At 38.2% G+C, this 25,943-nt stretch overlaps 1 protein-coding gene across 1 annotated transcript; it reads right to left on the reverse strand.

Moving 5' to 3' along the window:
* Positions 1 to 2,348: 2,348 nt before the first annotated feature.
* Positions 2,349 to 25,450, reverse strand: LOC101846339 (centrosomal protein of 41 kDa). The gene is made up of 12 exons (XM_005094359.2): positions 25,387 to 25,450; positions 21,204 to 21,267; positions 20,635 to 20,682; positions 13,229 to 13,290; positions 12,186 to 12,246; positions 11,482 to 11,611; positions 10,493 to 10,632; positions 9,529 to 9,596; positions 8,890 to 9,004; positions 8,084 to 8,305; positions 7,076 to 7,193; positions 2,349 to 5,761 (listed from the first exon to the last, which is right to left on the reverse strand). Exons 1-11 carry the CDS (start codon positions 25,414 to 25,416, stop codon positions 7,105 to 7,107), a joined length of 1,029 nt encoding a protein of 342 aa, XP_005094416.1. The 5' UTR covers positions 25,417 to 25,450; the 3' UTR covers positions 2,349 to 5,761; positions 7,076 to 7,104.
* Between the last annotated feature and the right edge of the window lie 493 nt (positions 25,451 to 25,943).

A 25,943-nucleotide genomic window follows, 5' to 3' on the forward strand; every position in this document is an offset into this window, starting at 1 on the left:
TATATTATACGAGATAATGTACATACATGTATTACTATTATGATTATTACGTTTTATGCGTCCATCGACACGATTAAATTGCAGACTATATGATCCCTTGGTGGTCCAAAATCGATAAGAGTAGGCTTCGGCCGCCACCCGAGCAAAATTCAAAATTAATTCCTACCAAAACTGTAAATGTTTGTGTCCGGCGCGCTCATATGACTATGACCTAACGCAGTTGCAAGCGCCGTAAAACACTTACCGAAAACAAAAACACAAACAACACAATTAGCCCCGTTCAAGAGGCGGGAGGATTTGACCCAGGAAAACACAGCCAACTCCAACTGAGTGAGATACACTCTCATACAGCAGAAAGACGCAAGTACTCGTTAACCCTTTACAGATGTAGCGGGCATGTATGTCCGACAGCACAACAAAAGCTATGTTGAGGCACATTTCGAGATATATACTGCACAAATCGGTAACACAAATCCTCACGTTAATTCGTAGTATGCGTGTTGTTTTAGAAAAATCGAATGTTAAATTCTGTATGAATAGCGAAGTGATTATGCTTTTTGTTTATTAGAAAAAAACTAAACTAATTTAAGATTATATTTTTCAAATTTGAAATGCCCCAAAACAGTGCGTCTTCAAGCGTTGTTGAAAAACCAAAATGCGGGTTCACAACGAGTTAAAATAAACTTATTACTTGAGAATAAAGCACAGTTCTTTCGCACCAACGACAACGAGTTACACTACGGACAGCAGTTCTTTGCAACAGAGTTTGAAGAGTTTTCGAGTTTAGTGAAGTCCTTCCACAAAATCAAACTGATAATTCAGGACATTTAATTAGTAATATTTATTTTTAATATATTCATACATGTCATCATTATCATTGCCTTTTTCACCCTGAATCAGGATATAGGCCACGAACAAACACTTTCCACCTTTCCCTATCCTGGGCGAGTCGCTTGATACCACTCCATGTCTTCCCACCTTTCTGTACATCCATTTCCGCGGCTCTTCTCCAGGTTCCACGTGGTCTTCCCCTTGATCTTTTACCCTGTGGGTTCCAGTCTAACACTTTTTGGTATGCAGCTGCGTGACTTCCTGAAAGTGTGTCCAATCCATCGCCAACGCCTTCTTTCCACCTCATCTCTGACTGGGCTCTGTCTCGTTCTTCTTAATACTTCCTCGTTGGTGATCTGGTCTGTCCATCTGCTCCTCAGCAGCTTCCTCAGACACTTGTTCAAGAAAACCTGGATCATCTTTATGCACGTCAGAGATGCGTTCCATGTCTCACATCCATACAACAGGACTGACTTCACATTTGAGTTGAAAATCCTCAGCTTTGTTCGTAGTGAGACATCCCTGGTCTTCCAAATCCTGTCTGTGCCTTTACAATACAGGGCTTTATTTCAACGCCTGTTCTTCCCCTGCTTTCTTAAATTATACTCCCAAGATAACAGAAGGATTTGACGTCTTCTAATACATTCATACATGTACGCACATATATAAATAACGTGTATCTATGTATGTTTGTTGTACATGTACATTACGTGTGTACTTCAGAGTGTACGGGTGTGTGCTTTTGGACCTTCACAGGTGGGTGCGTGTGTAGTTCCATGTAGTTTCCAATATCTTGTAAAGTGTTTATCAATTTCAAACCATGTATTTCTACTTCTTTATACTTTTTCTACCTTTCATAAGAAAAATAAACAGAGATATAATTTGCCGTCTGTAATTATTGGCAGTTTTATTTTTTAAAATCCTGGCTGAATAAGAAGTCGGTAAGACAACGGGAACATTTCAGCAGGAACAGATCTTACTTTTAGTAAGTTGTACCCCAATAATTAAGACTAGCATAAAAGCGCCCGAGAGTGAAGGTGTTACTGAAGAGTAACACACAAATACAAGAAGGAAAAGATATCAGGGCAACAGACCTCTGATAGGACAGCAGGAGCAGAGATTAAATTGTAGCATAAAAGAAAGAGATTAGGAAAAATCAGAAAGATAACACCTAAAATAAGTAGAAGGAGAAGACTACACCACAACAACCCCTACCACGTACCCGTCCTTTCCACCTGACAGTACATTGACCATCTCAAAGTAAACACAGGCAGATGGTAATACAGTGCAGCCTCCCTATAACGACCTTCGATATAACGACATCCACTGTAAAGAGACATGGTGCCCGGTCCCGATTTGTTCCTTATATGATAAGTGATATTTTGGTTGCCTCTCTATAATGACAACGCTTTATAACTGCATTTTTTTTCTGGTCCCGACGATGTTGTTAAAGAGAGGCTACACTGTAAAAGATTTTGATAGCCTTCAATGAAATCACCAACAAGAGACAGATCGGATACTTTTTGCTCCAGAAATTTATTGCATTAAAAATACATTGGGAATTGTCCGGTCAACTCAAAGAAATACGCCATGAGAAACCTTGCCCAAAAATCCTGGTCCAACTTCTTCAATAATATTATGAAAGGGCAGAAAGACAGTCTCAATGGAACATAAGAAAATATAGTGACTTGAAAAAAAGAAGAAGTCATTTTGAGAAACACAGTGGAGCACTTCAAGCGTAGTTGAGACGTCTTACATGTGGTGACTTGACCATAAAGTGTCTGCACAGTCCACAGAGGACTGGGTTCAAACCTTTCAATTTTGTCAGCTTTAAAACAGTAAAAGAATATAGGGCAATCAGAGCCTAAAGTTTGAAAGTTGCAAAACTGTATAGGCTTATCATACATTTCAACACAGTAAGGTTATTTAAAAAGCAGGACCTCCGAATTTAACATCCATTTCCGACATGGTCAAGCCGAAGGGGTGGAGAGCCTTAAAAACTCCATAAACATATGCAAGTTCAGCACACCTTGTTGGGGTTTACAACTAGGTCCATATGCTCCGTAGTCCAACATGAAACCAACTTATAACGGAATGCTCACCCTAAAATTTGAGTTTTATTTCCCTTTCAAAACAACAGGGGTACTGCATCAGGCAGGACATCGGTAAAGTTAATCTCAGACAGGACACTGACTACATGTTGGACAGATATAAATATTCTCTGAGCAAACAAAAAAAACAGAAAAAAAACCCATTTGAGGTGGGATTCAAACCCAAGTTGCTCGCACTGTAATCACCAGTACAATTCAGTGGAGCTAAACTTTGTTCATGCTAAGATAAAATCAGAACTGAATAACAACAGTACTTACCAACATACATGTGTCTTACATTACTTACAATGCCCATATCATTATACATGTGCAGCATGGTATGCGGACGGAATGAGGCATATCTGGATATATATTATATGTATAAACAGTTCACAGGTCTTGAAAAACAAAGTAAATACAATGCAGTAAGTATTTTGAGTACAATGATGAGCATAAAGAAACTGACGTTGAGACTTACTCCACAGCAGGAATCTCCATGACTGCCTCATCTCTAACCCTACATGAGCAATGACATGTAAACTATGCCACACACACAGACACACACCTTTGAAAGTAAATCTCTACAGCAGCTGACAAGAAGTACTAAAGTATGATGGCCATGATGTTTTCTGAAGTCAACACTGCTTATTGTCCTTTATGACGAAACCCAACACAGTCATGAGTCAAAGGAATTCTCCAACAGCTGCCCAAAGTATCAACAATGGCTCAATTAAAGGTGAAATATTTTCGTCCTCCTTATTCTATATATAACAAAATATGGACTAAATCACAGAGTATAGCAGAATGGTATGAAACAGAAACAGAAACAAAACACTTTTAGAGAAACACGCGACAATGCTTCATTGTGATATCAGTGAGTGTGAGTGCAAAAGTACACACACACACACACACACACACACACACACACACACACACACATGCACGCATGTGCACATGCAAACACACACACATATCTACATACATATTCACATGCAAATATGAATATGACACATCATGAAATACAAGACAAGACAAAACACCCACACAAACAAACACAATAAAGGAATACATTTTCATAAATAATTTACAAAGCAGCAGTAGAAAACAAAAAAATACAGCCTCCTTACTGAAGTTTCACATTCACTCATTCATTGCCAAATTCTGACAGTAGAAACATACACATTTCATTTCACTTGAGCAGTACATCAGTGATGACAGGTGATTTATACATTACATCAGTCGTAACACGTTAAGTACAAATATTTAACATGTTTCATTTTGTTATTGATGACTTGTAGGACAATTGGAACGCATATATAGAAAGATCATAAAAAGTATTTGCTTTTGTTTCAACAGTCTGGTTGTCAATGCTGAAGTGCAGTGCTCAGCTTTATGCAAAATATTTATTTCGAAGGAGTAGTAAAGTAACTACGACTAGGCACAAAGGCTGAGAAAAATTATTTCAGGAAGGACAAGAAAAATTCAAATCACAACCATACAAGCAAGTAATTACAAAGCATTGAAGCCGAATGTGCCACAGGAGCCCTTGAAGATTTGACTTTCATTGACAAACATAAGGAAACTACTACTGTATCTATCTTTCAAAAACTCAAGACAATCACACAAAAAACTGATACTAAAAGAGTTTGCAACAGAACAAACTCACTGGCTTTATGGTATGGTACAGGTTTTACCCTCCTTATAAACAGAAAGATCATTTAAGAGGTGGGACCACTGAATTAAAAGTCCATCTACATTAAAATTGAGCCAAAAGGGGTGAGAGTGTTGAAAGAGTCTTACAGACTCACAAAACAAACCAAGTCCAAACAATGGCCAGTCACGTTGAGGATTCAAACCAGGCGAACTGGCCTCAAATATTCTGTGAGCTGCTAAAGAGAAGGAAATCTATACAACTGAACAAGAGCCATGTGTAGCATATTCATCGGTAATAGAGATTTGGCAACAGAATCTTACAGGAATGTTAACAATTACAATCCCATACATAATACTCTTACAAACAAGTAAAGATGTGTCACGGTAAGTTGTAAGTACTAGGCTGAAGAACAGGAGAAACTAGTTATGGAGCTACTGGCTGGACTTGAAGGAATGTCAGAGTATGGAGATGAATGATGTAGGTACCAAGACTTTCATTAAAACATATCTAGAACATTTTGCAGGCACTATATTTAGCAAAATGTTTTGCCAGATTTATAATAAATTCTTCACTTGAAACAGGAGAGAGATGAGCGCACTGTGCAGTGCAGATTGTACTTGGCAATTATTGCTAGAAAAATATGCAGAGAAAAAGCAGCTTATCCCAGTATAAATGTGGAGTCGAAGACAACACAGAACTCACAGAAGCAGTGCAGTAAGATATTTTTATTATGACAGTGATTTTTCTTACATTGTTAGATATAAAACACAGATCCCAGCTGGAAAAACAGACCAGCAATACCCTAAAAGAAATAGAACAGAAATCTACAAAGTAAATTTTCAAACAGGGCAGCTGGTGGGACAAGAAAGCAGTGTGATCAAATCTTGTGCGTCTTAAATTCATTCTTTGAATATGAGTAAAATCTTCATCACTTTATCATATACTGTATGCTGTACTCAACAGCTAAAGCATGACAAGGACAAAGCTATTATTATTATATATCATTGAAAAATGTGCTCAAACATAAGAGAAGAACTAATAACCTATGCCGGGACAGCATAAACTCGAGTCTTCACAACTTCAATATCTTGTTGTGGATTCAAAATACCATTGGTGTAAACATAGAGAACTTGAAGAGAACCAGGAACCATTTATTTGAGCCCACATCATTCCAATTTCGAATAGTCTGAAAAAGAAGGAAAAAATATATGTGGCAATAAATTTGAAGGAAAACTTTCTCAAACTATACATGATAACAGATTATACTAATGGCAACAGATATTTTCCCTTGGTGACATCAGTTATTTCACTGAGGATATGCACTTTTTTTATTTGTATTTTTTTTCGCCCAGAGAGCCACCTTGTAATATGACACACTACTTGGCTTCTTATCTGACAGCACAAGTTTTTTGCCCAAACTCTCAAAACAAAGGCATTAAACATAACTGGTATCAGGGTACCAGACAATTTAAATCCCATCTTACAAGGCAATACATTGCACAATACACAGAAATAATTCCGGTTAAGATTTTAATATAACAGAAGCTCAAAGCAAAAATGAGACCAGCAATTAAACATATACAAATGAAACATGAATTCATTAAATCTCTGTTTTCAAATCCCTGTCTTGCACCCCATGAAGTAAGTGTATTCTAGCATTCTAGCATTTAAAAAGATTATGTAATTCAGTAACCAAATAGAAAGATAGACGTAATTTCTTTTTTTTTAAATTGTACTCTTTGTCACACATATGAGACATGAACCTAAAAAATGACAATCTTACGTCAAAGACTTTTTAAAAATTGCAGTATGCAGATTTAAATTAAGATACATTTTGTTTAAGTTTCTGTTTGCTTTACAAGAACAAACAGACTAAAGGAAGTTTCAAAGAGCTGCTGCAACAAATGTAGAAATGGCAGTTATCTTTGAACAAACTAGTCCTCCTCTCATTTTCTAGGGAGTCTTGAAAAAAAATATTGTAAAATAAAAATCTTGGCCACATACAGCTGGTGTGAAGTGCACGGTGCATTGTTGAGGAACCTGCTGGCCATGGGTGTAAATCTGTTCATCCCATATAACCCGATGGACCCAAGTACACAAATGAGCCAGACTATCTTTACCCCTCTGGGCATCAAACACACACCTCAGTGTATATCCAGCACTCTACAAAAAGAAGCACAGATCCTGAGTTTTCGGGTGGTGGAGGTGCGGTGGGGTGGGGGGATGGAGAGGGAGGTAGGGTTGGGAGGATGGAGGTGGGGTAGGACTTAATGGATTAATCCTTATGCTGAAATACTGATATACTGCTGAAAAAGTCTTAAACTTGAATACTTTGTTTAATTGTGCAAAATTGTATTGATTTAATGCCCTTTGCAAGACAGTAAAGTTATTTAAGAGGCAGAAGCCTGCAACCATACCGATGAAAGCTAGCAAGCCCAAAGGGAAAGCCAATAAATGGTAAGGAAGCTTAGGAAGAATGGGCTAGATCATCAGTACTCACACCAAACTGGCAGCATAACAGCTAGCAGGCTAGCACTTGAAGGGCTTCCTGCCAAACGATGAGACAGAGGATGAGATGCTGCTGGACCTGCCTGCTCGAGAAGCCTTGGACAATCGACCTGAGGGTACAAGTGATCGAGTTAAGCTATGACATACACCAATGTCATAAACTTATAAATTGACTTGATAGTAGAGGGCCATCTTTTGAGTTACAGCACAAACTGACAGTGGTACAGGAAAAAGAAAAGCGAATGACATCAGGGTTGCAGGCTATAATGATATGTCACAACGCATACTGAATATGGCAAAGAAAAAGAAAGAACTCAACTGACCTTAAGCACATTAACATAATAACAATTATCTAGTGCTAGAAAGAAAGCACTTTGGCACAATAACAGTCATTAAGAGCTAGGAAAGACGCTAAACTGAAAACCAGAAACAACAGAGGTAGAATTAAGAAGGCCATACCACTCGGGCTGAGAGGGATGCAAAATCCCAGCAGAAAGACACAGATACTCGACAAGAATTCTCCCCATGAGAATTGAACTGGGTCTCATGCCTGCGATAGCCAAGGACAGTCCTCGCGTCTCACAAGTCATGACGAACATCGTAAGTCACAGTAGCATCTTGGCTCATACGTCGAGTAAGAAAAAATGATGAACGGCGTACGTCATAAAGGTCAGGAAGGGGTTAATGTTTAACTGGTCTTTATTCCATTTTATATTCCTGTGACCATCTGCTGTTGAGTTTCAGTAAGTCGATGTCATAGGTGTCTTGTTTGGTGGTTGGAGGGTGCCACTGGTACGGCCTTCTTAATTCTACCACTGAACTGCTACAACAGAGACTCTGGGAAAGAAATCATTATCAATATTCACAGACAAAAGACAAAAATGTTTGAACATGCAGAACAAGTATGATGTCAAGATTTAATGTGAAAACAAATTTGCTTAAATCAAGAAAGAGGAAAAAAAAGTTTTGCTGCTGCAAAGGGTGAGTGAAAAAGACGTACTTCCAGTACTGCGGTCTGACAGTGCCCCATCCAGGTGGATACAGAGTTTGTCAATCAAGTCTGGTGTGAAGTATTCAATGTCTGCTGGCACTCTCGGAGTAGTTTCTCTTGCATCTTTCCCCTTGCCTCCCTTCTGACCTTGACCCATATCTTCTAGGATGGCGGCCGGTATGGTTCCAGTGACTAGACCATCGGGAAACAGTTTATACGCCACCTTCAGGCCTGAGATGATTAAATAACATATTGTTAAATGATTAAACAAACCACAGGCGAAATGATGTAGTATATTTGTGCATTAAGTTTAAGAGAATTTAACATAAAGCAGGAATTCAAAGAACTGCCAGATGAATGTTTATCTTTGAAAGGACTGGACAGGGGAATTTGAAATATTGACAATAAACATAGGAATAAAACATATTTAAAACCAAGTCTTTGTACAAAAGCAAAAAGCATGTTTCTATAAAAATCTATAAAAAATTTAATACAAGACCAAGCATGTACTCCAAACTCCTGTCCTGAAACGAATAGATGAGAAATGCCATAAACTCGTCAGAACCGCATCGTTTGACAGGTACACATAGTTTATCATTCTTGGTTTTGCAATGGAAGAAAATCTAAATTTCACAATAACTCCAAAAAACATTCTTCAAATGAGTGAAGCCAACGTTTTTTCCTCACTGTGCAGTGAGCCTGATCAGCACATCACTGTTACTTTGTGTACAGGACTCTTCATGAACGTCTCCCAGAGCATTAACTTTACAAAGAAAAATGAGACCAAAAATGTTCAAAAAGAATACACTGCTCACCTCCCGACAGCATGAACAGGTTGTCATAGCCTCGTTCTACCAGCGTGGTCGACGCTCGGTGCGAAATCCTCTCATCTTCATCATAGACTAGAATTATTTTGCCGGGTTGATTTTTCTGATAGCAGACGTCAAGAAATTTTCACACATATAAAACTGACTTCCTCAACATATCCATCATGAAAAGAAAAACCCAGTCCTACTATCTGTGTCCACGGGTAACAAATTTCTGAGTTCAAGAATAGAGAAGTGCATAGACACAATAATGGTCATTAAGAGCACTGAAAGAGCAAGTCAGACAAACAAACAACACATAGTATGCTTTTATATGAAACTGAGCATGCTTCTGAAGCTGATCAAAAGTGTGACTTTTGCTTTACGAATAATTGCAAAATATCACAGATTAACAACAATCTTTTCATACTCCACTGAGTTCTCAATTTCTAGCATTCTCTGCTTGAATATGTGATGTACACTTCTTATGTTAAAGATTCAACAAACAAAAGCGTTGCCTTTCAAAAATGGAAAGTTCGCCCAAGAAAGATAGGGTCAATGTGGCGCACCTGCAACATACCGTAATCTGATATGTGCCCATGAAGGCATAAAACATAATTATTCAATCAAACCAAAGCCAAAGGATACATAGCGGAGCATGTCTTTTGTCTCATAGTTTACAGACCTGGCCAGCATTGCTGTGGGATAGTTTTTGGCTGAAAACAACAAAAAAGTAAATGAAAAGCTAAGATACATATTAGTGATAGTCTGGATATTACTAAAGGATTCAGTAGACAGAAAACAGTGAGTCAGAAAAAGCAGTATACTATTTCAGATATTTTTCACTTTCCCTATCTTGATTTATGTAAAACTACAAACAAAATCAGTCCTACATCCTGAAAGTCATAAAAATATATTAACAAACACACTATACATAATGTATATCTAGATCAGCTGTTCATCAGCCAATGTCACTGGGGGAGATAGAGTCTCAGAGTGGCAGCTGTAGGCAGATAAAACAGAGAGACGTTACATGTCATAGTACTCTCCAGTGACTGAAAAAAGCATAGTTGAACCTGCTCTAACCATATTGACCTATAATAACTGTTCTAGACAATCACCAGTAGAATCAACCACTTCCCACTCCCTTCCCTGCGACTTGTAATATTCTAATGACCCTGTCCAAGACTTCCACCAGTCTTCAACAACTACTTTTCTCCTAAACAATGTGTGGCCGTCTTGGACAATTTTGACTGTACCACAGAACACTCTGACGGCCTTCTGAGGGTGTCTTTAACCATTTGATCCCTAGTCTCAAAAGCAAGCAGGACCAATGCATCTGAGCTCCCTTGGGTCAACTGCTAGATTTACATCACAGCAAGCTGACGAGTACGTCCAAAGCACAGAAGGGTTAAGACACAGCATGCTCAGGACCAGTATCAGGTCCATTAAGTTATCACTGTTGAAGCATCAAGTTAACACTGGTGAAGCATCAAGTTAACACTGGTGAAGTATAATCCAACTAACTTTCCTATTTCATCAACTCGAATCCCCATCTTATAACTCATTTGGCTATTGTCCTGATTTCCATTGCCATGTCCTATGCACTCACCTGTAATAATGTGGCATTCTTCAAAGGCATCCCGATCCCGGACATCCAGAAGAAGATATGGGCAGTTTTCTCCCATCATTGGGGGCAGTTTGGGAGGCTTAGGGGTGTCCAAATCGATCTCCCCTGTGCCCTTGATTACCCTGAAGAATGTAAACAAAAATGTCTAGCTGAATTTTCTTATTTTGAAATGCAGATGTTTTATGACTCTATCTAAACCAGTTAGATAATTAAGACGAAATGAACTGCTTCGACCCAATCTGTCAGGGCTAACCTGAGTGGAGTGGAATACAACACTCTAGCAAAAATAAACACAAGGAGATACTGAGATACTCAATAAATTTACATCCCTAGGTGGGAAATCAAACACAGGTCTTCTGCGTGAAAGAGGGGAGAGCTGAACTACAACATCTTGAAATCTGGTTATGTTACAGTGGGCAAAGAATGACATTTCTTCCACAGGTAGTGTCACGTTTCCTGCCTCCATAATTAATTCAACCAACAAAAGTGAAATGCATCACTTTAATGGGTATTTGGATAGAATGTCTTGAACCACAAGAAGAACACATAATCCTCAAACCCAAGCACTACAAAAAGGTATTGTAGCTCACACAATACATTTTCTTTCAAATGAAAGTGAAGGAACTTCAAACAGTTGCGATGTCATATACCTTTCAAAGTGAGACGAGGCATCTGCTCCAAATATGTACACAGCAAAAACTTTTGAAAATTTCTGCCTTGCAAATGATCTCACTGTGTTCAAATCCACACTAAAGCAGACCAAATAGCTGTAAATCTACTTGAAACCTCTCCGTAGAAGGTAAATATCTAAATAAAGTCTCTTTTTTTAAAAAACAATTTGAAATTATTTTCTTTCATGATGTCATGGCTACCACAATGTTGGCCCCACAGAGAGCAAGGACCCTGGATGTGCATGACGGAGACCTCAAATAGACCTTCAACCAATTTCTATATCTGTAGATAAGACTTACTGCTCGAGGCGGGAGCGGCTTGTGTCCATTTCCGGTGAGAGTCTGCTTGTATCTTCAGACCCTGCCCCATTGGCCTGACCCCCTTTCTGGATCCTGGCAACCTCATCATCAGCTGTGTCTGGTCGATCAGCTGAAAAAGACAAACAACACGTGCAGTTGTGAAGAAATATCATAATTTCTAATCTTTTCATAACAAAACTTGTCAAGAGAGCAAGAAACCAGGAACTATTGACTAATCAACAAAAATAGTAAGATTTGCGCCTGATAACCAACTGAGAGCTATTGAAGAGAACCCAACAAAAAAACTTGTTTAACTCCATATCTCCAGCAAGCCATTCCCAGCGGTACGCGGTTGAGCACATACCTTATCAGTGACACAGATGTTATATTAATTTTCGCAAATGCCAAAAACAGGTCTCCTTTACGGTGCACTTTTCATTAGATAAACAGCTGTCATCATATTTAGTTTTGATTTAATGACCAATTTAGAGACACTTAGGTCACTCTTAGGTTTCATACCAAGAACAGCTCTGCTCCGGCATAGTGGGAAATTCCTGCGGAGATTAAAAGTTTTTAAAGAAAATAAAAACGTCTATGAAAATAAAATATTAGCATCTGCCTCAAACAGATCTTCATCAAAAGAAAAAAAGATTTTTAAAAATAGTTAACTTCAGAAATAGTATCAGAAGGACAAGTCGACTTACAGGCTCCTGTGGGATAACTTGTCTCCTCTGCAACATCCTCAAACTCTGACACTTGCACCACCTGGAACATAGAAATATACATGAGCTTTAAACAATGTCACTAATAAAGACAATAAGGAGGCGACAAATACATTTCCTAAGACATAATTTGAATTGAAATAAAGGCCTCCAACATCTTGCTCTCACTGAAAAAATTAAATAAAAATCATCAAAAGAAGTGGAGGTAGACCCAGAATAAATTACCAAGAGGCCTTCAAAATATGGGCACTGACAAAAACCACATGAATAAATTTAGGTTTTTTGAGAACATCTATACTGAGAAGTGATGGCGATCCCTGATTAGCAATAACAGTTTTAGTTTTGGCATTTGAAGAAGAAAAAGAACACAACTGGAACACAGAATGCAAACATAATTACCCGCAGTATGAACAGCCAAAGGACAAGATAGGACTGGGCTGAGTTCGGAGAAGAGACACAGTGTATTACCTCTATCCATGCCATTCAAAGAAATGGACATATTCACACCCCTTTCAACACAGATTAAGTTTCTTAGGAGACGTACTTATGTTAAAAAGTCAGTCCACAACAGGTCAGAAATGGTATCAGTCGACCATGAAAATAGACTGCACATCTCTTACCTAAAAACTTAGTTAACAATTGTTAAAACAGTAGGTTTTCATCCACAAATTACAAGCAGACTACCCAAAAAGAGCAAATTACAAACACCAAGTTGCGGTACAAAGAAGGATAACACTTAGAAATCATGACACTTCCAAAACATTTCATAGGAATGTCGGGTTTTTTTCTCTTTATTTCAGACATTTTCAACAGAATACAGCCTTTTTTTGTGTTTAATTTACATCCTTTTGTTTGCAAATGTAACTTTGTAAATTTTCACATATTACCAAAAAATCCCAGAGCATCCCTAATTTCAGATTTTATTGAGACAAAATACCTATTTATCCAAAATGAAGTTCTTGACGATTAAAGAATAATCTTTCAAGAGAAAGTTTTTGTTCCAAATTAAAGACCTCTGTACTCACCAACTGAACAAAAGTTGGAATCTTCATTCTTTTGAAGATTTCATCTTTTCGGAAGTTGTAGTCTGAAAAGGAGTAAAAATATTCATTAACCAAATGCTTAAAGTATGGAAAATCACTTTTTAATTCTCAAATTGAAAGGATTTATGCATTCATGCATTCAATGATGTTCTTGAATGCATTGAAATTTCATAAATTGAGGGGCAAAAAACACTGTACCATTATGATATGAGCGAAGTGCGCCATTCACACGAAAAGACGATTTCAGAAAAGGAAGGCAAAATCATTCTAATTTTTTAGGTCACAAAATTACTGAATTCATTCAAAACAATCCTATTCCATATTCAACACTGAGACTCAAACCACGCCTCAAACATTTTGACGAGAACATTTTTTATTTTCGTCGCAGGCATCAGTACCACCGCAACATCCATAACCAGTATCATAACATGTACACAACAATCTACAGGACGACAAATATATCGGCAGAATCGAAACTGAATCTAGGTATGAAGAACGTACTTCTTGCGTAGGTCCATAAGATCTGCTCCAGTGTGTATTTCTCCGGCTTGAACAGTTTCGGTCTGATCTTCTTCACTTTCTTACCAAATACAGTAGAAGTGAAGGTTGGGCCTGACCCTTTACGAGGCATCGTGACAGTTATGACAGACACAGTCTTCACAATCCTTCAGCGACACAGAAATAGTCCCGATGTCCGCTAGAAACACACAGCTAACGTTAAAAGCTACTCCAAAGTCCAGCAAAACAGCCCATTCTGCTTTTGTTAATGAGCACAGATTGTAAGAATTCACCAATCTCTCCAGCTAAACCACTCTTCAAGACATGATTAAGAACAGTGAGATTCCTCCTTCACCACTGAAGACATCGTGATGATGTTGCTCTGGCAACAACAGGGGTGTCTCGGTTGAGCGGCAAGACGTCGGACTAGCAATTGAAAGGTGGTGAGTTCAATTCCCGTCCACGTCGGGTAAAAAAAGTATCTTTCAGTGAAATCCTTAAATCCTATTTTCCTCAAACCACCCAGCTGCAGATGGTTACGTGGCGATCGGCAGAGACGAAATGCGTAACTGGCAGCGGCTTGCGTTTAACAGGCTGCAAAGCTGTATTTCCTCGCAGGGACCAATTTGGTACTTTGAAAAGAATATGCCAACCAATAAAGTCATCGAGAAGTCGAGGGCGCCTTCGTGGGATACAAAGTCGCACAGATAATCACTTTAACGCAAACCTTTTAATACCTTTAATAATAAGTATCAAAGAGAAACTTAATTCTCTTCACTGCCACTTGAGATCACTGAAGCAACCACAGCATTGCCTCAATACACAATTAAAAAACGGTCTCCGCTTAATATACGACTGCTGGGTAGTAGCTACTGTTTACAGTGCAGTAGCAGCAGCACAAAGAGCCAGTGGTCCCTTACGTTTGACGTGAGTCAATAAATCAGCGCTCTGATTCTGATCAGACCCGACCGGGGTCCTATTCACCAGGTGGAGAAATGAACAACCAGCAATGAATAACCCGATTCCGGTAACGAGAGGCACTGGGCTGATAGTAGTGGACACACATACACACACACACACACACACACACACACACACACACACACACACACACACACACACACACACACACGATCAAGGCCAGCGGCAATACGCGTACGTGTGCCGCGTAGAAATCAAGAATATAGGTCTACTTTATTGGAAAATCACGGGTAGCCTTCATAATATGGAGTGCTGTAATTCATTCAAAATAAATCAAGGTACGACAATTATTCGGCATGAAAAAGCTGTCAGCTACTTTACATGACAATGCACCAAACCAATAATTTCTAGGCAAAAAGATCAAAGAGGTGAATAATACCCCCCCCCCCCCTCGTATTTTCGGAAGCTTACACAAATATGTTCCACCAATATCTCTAAGATCAGGATTACAGTTCCTTATAAGAGCACCCAGGAACGGGGGTCAAAAGCTGGCAGGAAGATCCTTTTCCCACCAAGTTCCATCTCTCTCTCTCTCTCTCTCTCTCTCTCTCTCTCTCTCTCTCTCTCTCTCTCTCTCTCTTTCCCTCTCCCTCTCCCTCTCTCTCTCTCTCTCTCTCTCTCTCTCTTTCTCTCATACACACACACACACACACAACATTTGAGAGATACAGAGTTGGCTACAACATTTTTATTTCTTTATAAAACATACTATCATACGAAACGTTATCTTGAAAGTAGCCCTTCTTATTCAATATTCATTCTCCTATTTTCATAATGTGATCTTCATATTATTGTTATATTATCGATTGCACTATGTCTTGGCGTTAACCTTAAGAACATGTGTACGCATGTTCAGCCCCACTCGTTTATAGTACTAAGATGGACGCATTGAAAATGACGCATTGAAAAGCGCCCAGAGGTGCACTGTACGGGAGTGGGCATTATACAGTTATTATCATTGTTATTATTATTATCATCAACATCATCATCATCATTATTATAATTCTTCTTCTTCAGATTATTATTATTATTATTATTATTATTATTATTATTATTATTATTATTATTATTATTATCATTATCATCATTATCACCATTATAATTTTTCTTCTTCTTCTTCTTCTTCTGATTACTATTATTATTATTATTATTATTATTATTATTATTATTATTATTATAATTATTACACAGGGGATTCAGCCGGACAGACCGTGTAAAAAGCATTTATTTTACAGCAGCTGTCCTTTCTTGCAAACTTCCGTTTACGTAGTTTAACTAAATGTTTATTTTTCCAGTCCATGGGTATGTGTTCAATGACAAACTTTTGGATTAAAACACCAATGCCCTTTTATTCTGATTATAAAATAATATGATGTCAGTCCGTCTCAAGCAAAGTTGCTGCTCGAAACTTTCATTTCAATTAATAAATTTCGACTCAAATATGCACAACAATATAGCGTGAATTCCTATGTCTGAACCAAGAAGAAGTTTACAGTAATCTGACACAAAGCAAAGACGGCTGTACTAATCCCTTCACGAAGAAAGGATTGCTACCTCCAACGGGATTAGCCACTGACCCGCGATTTCTTATAAAAGAACAGTTAGAACCATATACCACTTGGCACTATTTACGATCAAAGACTACCACTCGGAACAAACACCAGACCCGGCAATTTCTCCACCCTACGTCCATGATTAACTTACACGAGAATACTTCAGTTCTCTTCAAGGGTGCTTCAATATACTTAGAAAATAATCAATACGGAAATCTGACCCAAACATTCCCAAACTTTCCAATCCACTTTAACCTGAAAAGCAAAATGTTTATGCTCTTACCCCCCCCCCCCCCCCCCGGCCGCCTTAAAAAGCGAAAAAAAAATCTTAAGGGAAATAATGGCATGCAGCTCAAATCGTAGAGATAGGCTCTGGTCTAAAGGTTTTTTAGAAACTTTACAATTCTGACTTAAAACAGCAATCACAGACATTCTTTTTTATCTTTAATGATCAGGTGTTTTTACGCACCCCCACTGACACAATTTAGACCATGTAGGAGGCAGGCTTGCGATCCTGTCTGTCAGGGCCAACCCGGGGGCTGAGAGGGACACAAAACTCTAGAAAAAAGACCGAGACACTCAATAAAAATTTGTCTCCACTCGGGAATCGAACTCTGGTCTCCTGCGTGCGACAGCAAAGCGCCTAACCACACATCACAGACGCCCGTCGAATTATGTAGTGCTGAACAGTCTCAACATGTGTAAATAAATTTATACGGTTTACGGGGCAATAATTCAGGGCGCCTCGTTGGTTCAGTTGGTATCGTGCTGTACCATGAAGCGTATGGGCCTGGTTCGAATCCCCAACATAGCTTTCTCTCTAACTCAGGTCGTTTTGAGGAGTTTTCGAGGCTCTCTGCCCAAATGAATATCTTATCGGAGATTGACGTTAAATTCGGAGGTCTCGCCTCAAGTAGCCTGGAGTGGAAGGGGCGTTAAAATCGTACACTTACTTTACTTACAGCAACGCCAGAAACACTACGCCATTAGACAGGAGGACTGCAGCATCTCCAGTGAGATACGATGAGACAGAGGAAGGTTTAAATAGTTAGTTTTTGTAGAGGTTTTACGGCATTCGCAACTGCATACGGGGTGGATGTCAACAGAGAAGTACTTACAGGGAATTTAGTAAGAGTTTTTTAGTTTTAGTAGAGGTTTTACGTTACTCGCAACTGCATACGGTCATATGAGCCCCAGAAGATTAGAGGTATTGTAAGAGAGTAACAAACATAAAAAAGAAGAAAGGGGGATAAGGAAGTAGATATTTCATAGGAAAGAAGAAGCAAACCACACCAGAGCACCCGCCAACCACCCAAAGGCTTACTCTGCTCACCTCTCTAGCTTCAACAGCACAAAGTCTGCTTCGACTATCATGGCACCCCGAAATAGCGGGTCACAAGAAAATGACAAACAGGCAAAAGAAGTAGAGGGGGAAAAATGAAGATAGTAAGGATTAGGAAAGAAAAAGCAGCAGTTTCTTGTTGCAGTTCAGACACAGCTATGAGCATTGCATTGATGAATCAACCCATTTACAATTCTACTGCGCATAAGAACATGTTAATGTCTCCCCTTTGGGAATGGCCAAAAGACACTTCAGTCAGCAGCACCGCCCGGGGGGGGGGGGGGGGGGGGGGGGTAGAAGGTTTAATTAGCTGGCGGGGAAGACGCAAAATAAGATTACATGATACCCCGAAGTGTAACCTCACAGGGAGATGTACCTAACCACGATAACATGAAACCTTTGTTGTGAATATATTATCTTCTTGGGAGTCGGTAACTTCGAGAGTAACAGCTGCCTCTGAAGAGGAAAGACGACGGCGTCTTCATGCCGTAATAGAAAGACACCACACTACCCTCTGCTTTAGTTTTAGTAAGAGTTTTACTGTACTTGCAACACAATAAGGCAAGGACATAAAAGTGCCGAAGATTAGAGGTGTTACAAGAGAGTAACAAACACAAAAAGAAGGAGGGGAGATAAGGACTATAGATGTTTTGATAGGAAAGAAGGAGCAAACCACATCAGAGCACCCGCCAACCACACAGCATCATCTACTTCAATTGTTTCAGTAGTAAAGAGAAGAACATCGACACGATAACGGCCATTCGGTGCTGGGAAATAGTAAAGGACACCAATATTCTCCTCCTGGTGAAAATAACTTACCCGTTATTCTCACCTCCACCTCGGAGTGGGCATGTTTCCTCATGTAGATCTAGGCCAACTACTGATTACCGCTGCCATAGACAGCCTTATTTTAAAAAACAATCAAATAGCCTTCTTAAAATTAGGCTATAATAGTGAGTATCTGTAGATCTAGGTATCAAATGCGTTCTGCTCTTGACATTTCGTTCTTGCATATAACTATAACCATAGATCTAGAGTAGCCTTTTTTTTCACATTTGTTTGCTGTTCATGGTGTGAAATGGCCTGCTTACCTAGCCCATTAAATAAACTAAACCTGAAACTTATCTAGGTCTGTACAACTTATAAGTTATTATCTGTGCTGTCCTGTGTGTGTCTGTGCTATAGGCACACCTGAGAGGGGGGGGGGTGAGAATAGCGAGAAACAGGCAGACAGGAACAACAGAACGAAAGAGAAGGACGTATCAGTAGCACCCAAGTAGGTTACAGTTTGTTGTAAGGTCCTTGGTAGCACCTTATCACCACCCGCATGGTATTTTATTTACAGTACAAACTAATGAATCGCCGCTATGACCCCTGGCTATGCGCTTCAAGACTATAAGCTGCAGAGCCACACATATGCTCTCACAGCACAGTACAAACGGCGTCATCATCGGACATGGCGAATTACCACGAATTCCCCACAGAAGTAACTCTTTTTTTTTCGGTAAGTGTTAATGGCGCTCGCAACCGAATAGGATCATGAGCGCAGAGGACACATCAAACATTTTAGTTGGTAAAAAAAAATTGAATTTTGCCAAAGTGGCGGCCGAAGTCTACTCTTATCGATTTAGGACCACCTAGGGATCTTTAACGTGCGCAACTTGCACACGGGACAACGGAAACTTTTCGTCCATGAGAAAGCTAGGTGTAAATCTTTCCTACCATAAGATCAGGAGAGTGGCTGAAAGACAGTAGTAAGAAGGAGCCAAGGATTAGCAGTAGAAAGGCTGCAGACAGAGTCAAGTGCCCAGAGGAAGGAGCAAAGGAGGTGAGGGGGTAGAGGCAGAAAGTGGAGGCGGAAACAGACGACAGAATATTGCTAAACAGCAGGAAAGGAGAAGAAAGGAGACAATTTTAGAGAAGAAAAATTTCGGTCGCTATCCCGATTCGAACGTGGAACCTATTGAATGAGAGGCAAAAACCTTAACCTCTGGGCCACGAGAGCCCCCGAAGTAACTTAACAAAAATAATTAATACTCCATATTACCACTGCCATTTCTTAGACAGTTCTCAGGTTTACGAAAATTCACCTTCTTTTTGTTCAGACAAAATTCATAAGACCTTATGCAGTTGCGAACGCCGTAAAACCTCCAGTAAAAAAAAAAGACAAAATCAAAGTTGTTAGAAGGATAAGCTTCAGGTAAAAAGGTATCAAGCAATCATAAAGAAAGGAGGTACCACGCAACCATACAATAGCAAATTATAAAGAACAAGAATTTTCTTAAGCACGACGCCGTCTCTTGTTTCCAAATCGCATCGGCTCAAATATTAGATGATAAAGAAATGTGAACATATTCACAGGTATGGAACAAAAAAGGCCTCTGCAAGCACAAACACAATATTTTTCTAAAAACACATACAAAACAGACTAACGAGGAAGAGTTTATATTTTTTTCATTAATAAAGAAAAGAAACAGCTAGGATTTAAAAAAAGAGCAGTGGAGTAGTTCGTTTGAATATGCATATGATTATATTACATACAAATCCATATAAATATATAAGTATATGATAATAAATAAGGAGTGATGGGAGAAAGAAGGAAGGAGGCAAAGAGTGAGAGATGGATAGAGAGATCGATATATATATATACAGAGAGAGAAAGAGAGAGAGACAGAGAGAGAGACAGAGAGAGAGAGAGAGAGAGAGAGAGGGGGGTGGAGAGAGGAGAGGAATAAAGATATATATAGAAACAAAGATAGGGAGTGAGAGTCGGAGAAAAAAAAAGGGAGAAGCAAAGGGGAATTAGGAAAAGGAAACAGGAAAAGAGACAGAAAGACAGACAGAAAGATAGAAAGATAGATAGATAGATAGATAGATAGATAGATAGATAGATAGATAGATAGATAGACATACAGACCAAGATAGAGACAAACAGATGGACAGACTTAAAGATGGACAGACGGACAAAGAGACTGAAAGAGTGAAAAAGCAGTAAAGAATAGGTCCTACTGTACCTCTTTTGAGTTCCTCCATTTTCTCCATATATTTGGATACGCTTGCCCCTGGAAAAAGAATTGGAAACTAACTTTATAAAAGAGTCATATTAAGAAAAGAAGTTGTTATCTATGTGGGGAAATGTGGTCCACAACAGAATGTTCAACTGCAAGACCATATTGCTGTTAGACAGAACATGAATTACCCAGAGATGCAAGCAATTATTCAAGTGAAAAACTAAAAAAGCAGCCACCATTATCCCAACAACTAAAGACAATGTGTATAAAGATATTGTATAATAAAAGCCATTGTAAAATATGTTGAAGCCACCAACCCTTTCAAGATAGAACAATCAATGTATATTCAACTGACAAATCGGCTTTTACTTACAGAACTTTCCCCACTACAATGTAAGTAAATGAGAAGCACAAGAGCAGTTAATTTACTGCAAGAAAGAGGAAAGACAGGCAGACAGAAACAACAGAGGAACAGAACAGAAGTAAAGCCTGTTTGTGTCGCCTTCCAATCATCCATATTACTGTTAAGGCTTTGCAATATCATTCATTAGGGGGGGAAAAAGCAACTTTACCTGTGTCAACTGTTGCTCTGACATGCTTGTATTTGGGATTTTCTGGTATTTTCTTCTCCAGTGGCTGGAAAGATAAACAAATTAAGAATTATTGACCAAGTTGGCTCTACCATCACTAAAGCCAAAAATCAAATGAAATACCAGAGTGCACATTACTTGTTTAAAAGCTCCATCCTAAATCTTTAGAAGGCAAAGACAATACTTTAACAAAAACAGCTCTTCAGTTGATGTCATCTTCGTACATACTGCTATATGGTGCTGGTCCTAAAAGTGAAACAGGCGGGTCAATATAAAAAACAGATCTTGTGAAAAAGAAGAAAAATTCACCTTTCTAGTTATGAGCTATTTCATGGCAAAAAGGGCTGAAATGAAAATTTCTTTGTTAACGCATAAGAGGAGTGGGGAAAAGAGATTGGAAGAAACAGATGAGACAAGATATGCAACCTTTGATCAAAGAACGGATCCAAAGTGCTCAGATACACCAGTACACCCAATGGAAACAAACTTACATTTTACAGACACTCCTTCGAGAATGCCACTCATGTTGTGCGCTTTCACCTTAAATGTCATCTCATATTCCCCATCTTCCCTATATTTGGCTATAATTTGTACATTATGATATAAAACCTATTACTTAATTTCACAGCAACATTATTTTTTGTCCAAGGCTACTGCAAAAAAAAATTCCTTTAACTGTATTCTGTTTGCATAGTCTCTCCCCACAGGGGAACTTTGTTCATTTTTGTTGATAACTGTCCAAAATATTCCACATAATATAAGATCAGACAGAACTATAAAGCAAAACAGACCTCTTGTTGTTAGTGACTCTTTAGCCCAACTTAGTCAAATATGCACAAGATCAATATAGAATCAAATCAAGGGACAAAAGAATCAGCAAGGCCACATTAAAACAGGAATCATTCAATGGTTTACCATTACAATAAACAGCAACAATTTTCTTTCTCCCCGAGTCAAAAGAGAATTTCCACCCTTGAAGCTGTGTCCATGCAATGAAAGCATTGTATCCTGTATCTTCAGTGCGTGAGGTGGTGATGGGTAGCAAAAAAGAGTTCTCTAGCGAGTCAATAGTGTCATAACCCGGTGGAATTAGGTTTGATCAGCGTTTTTCACTCAAATCTACACAGAAATGAGCTTTTAAATTAACATAAAAGGTCTTGAGCCAAAAAAAGAACATTCACAAAAATTTTTTTTTTAATTGCTCAGCCGCCAGAAAAAAGTAAATTTCTTTGATTTCAGAATTTTGACTTTGACGAACGCCTGATTTACCATGATGTCTCACATTTACTAAATTGGAAGTTTGCGAGCCTATTTGATCAGGTAGCCATCAATTTGCAGGAAATAAGACGCTCAAAACCTGAAGGGATTAAGATAAGATTTATTGAAACTTGCCTCTCCGATGCCATTTATTATCATTGCCATACCAATATGGAAACATTCTCCACAGTACCTAGTGGCGTCGTTAGTCTTGTGGTAAGGCTGCAAGACTAAAAGCAGGCAAATTCTTGGTTTGAATTTCAGTCTGGACAAGACATCTTTTCCTTGGGAAAGGCACTTTACATAAATTTTCTTCACTTCACCCAAGTAAAAATAGGTACCCAACTAAGACAGTAAGGTTTTGCGTGTTAATGTATGAACCCCTGGAAATGACATCTTGCATCGGATGCTTCCCAGAAGCAAAGAAATTTTGGAGTACTGTGTATAATATAGTACAGCAGAAAGAGCTCATTATCAACAGGGACATGGACCATACAAGTGCAACCGATTATATTTATGTCATGATGGAGTTAAAGGTGAGTCAATTTTTGGGCATATGGAATTATCTGTATCATCTTAAAGATTGTTAATTTGTCTAGCTTTTAATGAAAAAAACAAAAAAACGAACATCTATCTTCTATCTTTAATAGAAGTCGAGGCATTTCCAATGGAAGGAGGTGCAGGTCACCTGGTGTCAGAGGTAAACATAACGAAAAAATAGCTGCTAAAGATTGGTTACTTCCAGAGCTTTAGTGTTCTTGGAAACTGCAAATTAAAATTTGTTGTGACTTCCATATATATTAATGTTTTTAGTAACACCCATACAGAAATGTGTTTTTAAATGGACATTGAGCGCAAAGAAAATCAAAATGATAGAACTGCCCCCTGGGCAAACTGAAACACACACGTACACATGCACAAAATACACACAAATGAAATTTTTAAAAGCAAAAATAAATATTAAACAAAATGTTACTGATTCTACCAGATTGAGAACAAGAAAATTACACCAAAATAGTTAGCTCAGCGCATTTCGATCTTAGCTCTGTCCGAGAGAGTATCGCCATCAATTTATTCTACCCACTGACACATTTTGCTTTTGTTTTGAGACCAATATCTTTTGATCCTTTGATCAGCTTATTGAAAGTTTGATATGGTAATAATAACACCATCTGATTTGATAACAAAGTAAAAAATTGAATCAGCATTGGACATGAACTAGAGACTGCATTAGGTGGATGTACTGACTAGTTTAATAACAATATCATGTATCAATCAAACAAATCTCCGCTATTCCTTATAACAAATAAATTAATCCCACTGAATATATATAGAGCAGTTTCCTTCTTCGCAACAATATACTCCTATATATATATATAAAAATATATATACATATATATAATATATTTAATTCTTATGAAATCAATATCAAAGCACAACAAGAAGATGCCATAGATTATTTCACTGAAAAAAATTATCATCCTTTGAGTGCCAAGTAAGTGGGCTACTCAAAGGAAGAAATTACTTTTGAATATATAGATCTATATATATCAAAATAGTCGAAGAGGTCATTAGGAACGAAATGGCTTTTGTGCATGCCTAGCATTGGTCAGAAAGGCTTTGCAAAGATTTAAAGAAAACAACATTGCCTGCCATCACTCTTCCTACAGGAGTTAGAGGTAAGCCGTACACTGGAGTTCTCTATAACACATACATCCGTACACCCTAGGGTCATATTGTACCCCAGGGTTGTATTCTTCACGTTTTTGTCGTATGGATACGATAGTAAAACACAACGTACAGATAGGGTAAATCCTATTCCGACCATCTCACTAAAACTCTAAATATTTTTGGGGGCAAAAAATTAACATAAATGGCTATTAATAAGAATTATCTTCTTCAAATGACTAACACTGTCTCAACTTTCATTCTTTGCTCTTGATTATATGATACCTAGATTCTAGTCTAGACAGATTTCTCACTTGAATTCAACATGAAAGGAATGATCTGCAACTGCAAGGTAGATTCATGCGAAGGAAGAAAAAGATGCACAATAATATTTATAAATAATATATTTAATGTTTTTCAGATTCTAAAACCATGGGAGATATATATTGACTAGATTCTAGATCCATCATAAATCAAGTGTAATACAATAATAACGTTCTACTTTCTTCAGGACTAATAAGAATTGACGAACTAGAAGAAGCTTCAAAAAGGGTGGCAAAAACAACACGAATCCTCAGACCTGTCCTGATTTATTGACTACTAGATCTAGATCTAGATCTATATATATATTATATTGACAGCCTTTTTCATTCAGTCCCTGGTAGAAGGGAAATGGTAAGTGTAGATAATCAATAATAAGACTTGCTTGATGTTATAGTTAATCGAAGTATTCATGATAGCAATGAAGGCATTCATATGAGACCATGGTACAGCACAGGATCGGAACGAATGGCACTGTATTGTAATTTGTATTGTGTACCATGCAAAATAATTGAATATTTAAAGCCAGTACACTGTGTGGTTTTCTTTGGAAAAAGTAGTAAAATCAAGACCGTTTAGTCAGTTAAAACTTTGAACAAAGTATCCCTTTGTGTACTAGATCTATATAAAAAAGGAGATGAACAATGGGCTTTCGACGACTGGATGGCGATTAATAATCAATACGTCCGTAATCAATAATTTCATGTGTATCAATCAAACAAATAATACTCCACGAAGAATACGATGGCTGGCTCTCGAGATCAACTTGAATGAAGTAGATTCTACCATACTAAACTACTGATTGTTGGTAGGAAAAGGGGGGGGTATCTCAAAACCATAATGATAGAACCTAAATCTTAAGCATAGATTACACAGAATGGATGGGAATTTCACTGAAAACCATATTACATGAACTCACATTTGTCGATTTCTTGCCGCGGGCAGACATCTTGCTTGTTGATAGTTACCTAGCAGGAATGCTAGAATAGAGTTATCGCCCATAAATTTTTAAACGTGTTTGAACTTGGGAGAAAAGGGTGGCGAGAAAGTTATCCAAATTATTATTGTCCAGGATAATATTCTCTTTTTTTTCTTTCATTTTAGTGTGCAGCCTTTTCTTCTTTCTCAATTTTGCTTTACTTTTCATCTCCCGCTCCTAGTTTTCTTTTCTTTTTAGATTCTTCTTTCTATATAATGCAAACTCCCCATCTTACAGTCGCTTTGTTTATTTCTCAAGCCTGTCTGCCATGTTTGTATGAACGCGTATGTCAGTCTCGTGTGTGTGTTTGTATGTGTGTGAGTGTGTTTTTGTGTGTGTGTTTATGTGTGAGTATGTTTGTGTGTGTATGTATGTATGTGTGTTTATGTGTTTGTATGTGTGTAGTGGTCTTATTATAGGCCCTATATATACATATTATGTACGTAGACCTATATATAGATTAGCATATTATTGTATAGGCTTAATGATATATTATA

This window comes from Aplysia californica, unplaced genomic scaffold, assembly GCF_000002075.1.
Source record: "Aplysia californica isolate F4 #8 unplaced genomic scaffold, AplCal3.0 scaffold00080, whole genome shotgun sequence".
In the NCBI taxonomy this organism is placed as follows: Eukaryota; Metazoa; Mollusca; class Gastropoda; order Aplysiida; family Aplysiidae; genus Aplysia; species Aplysia californica.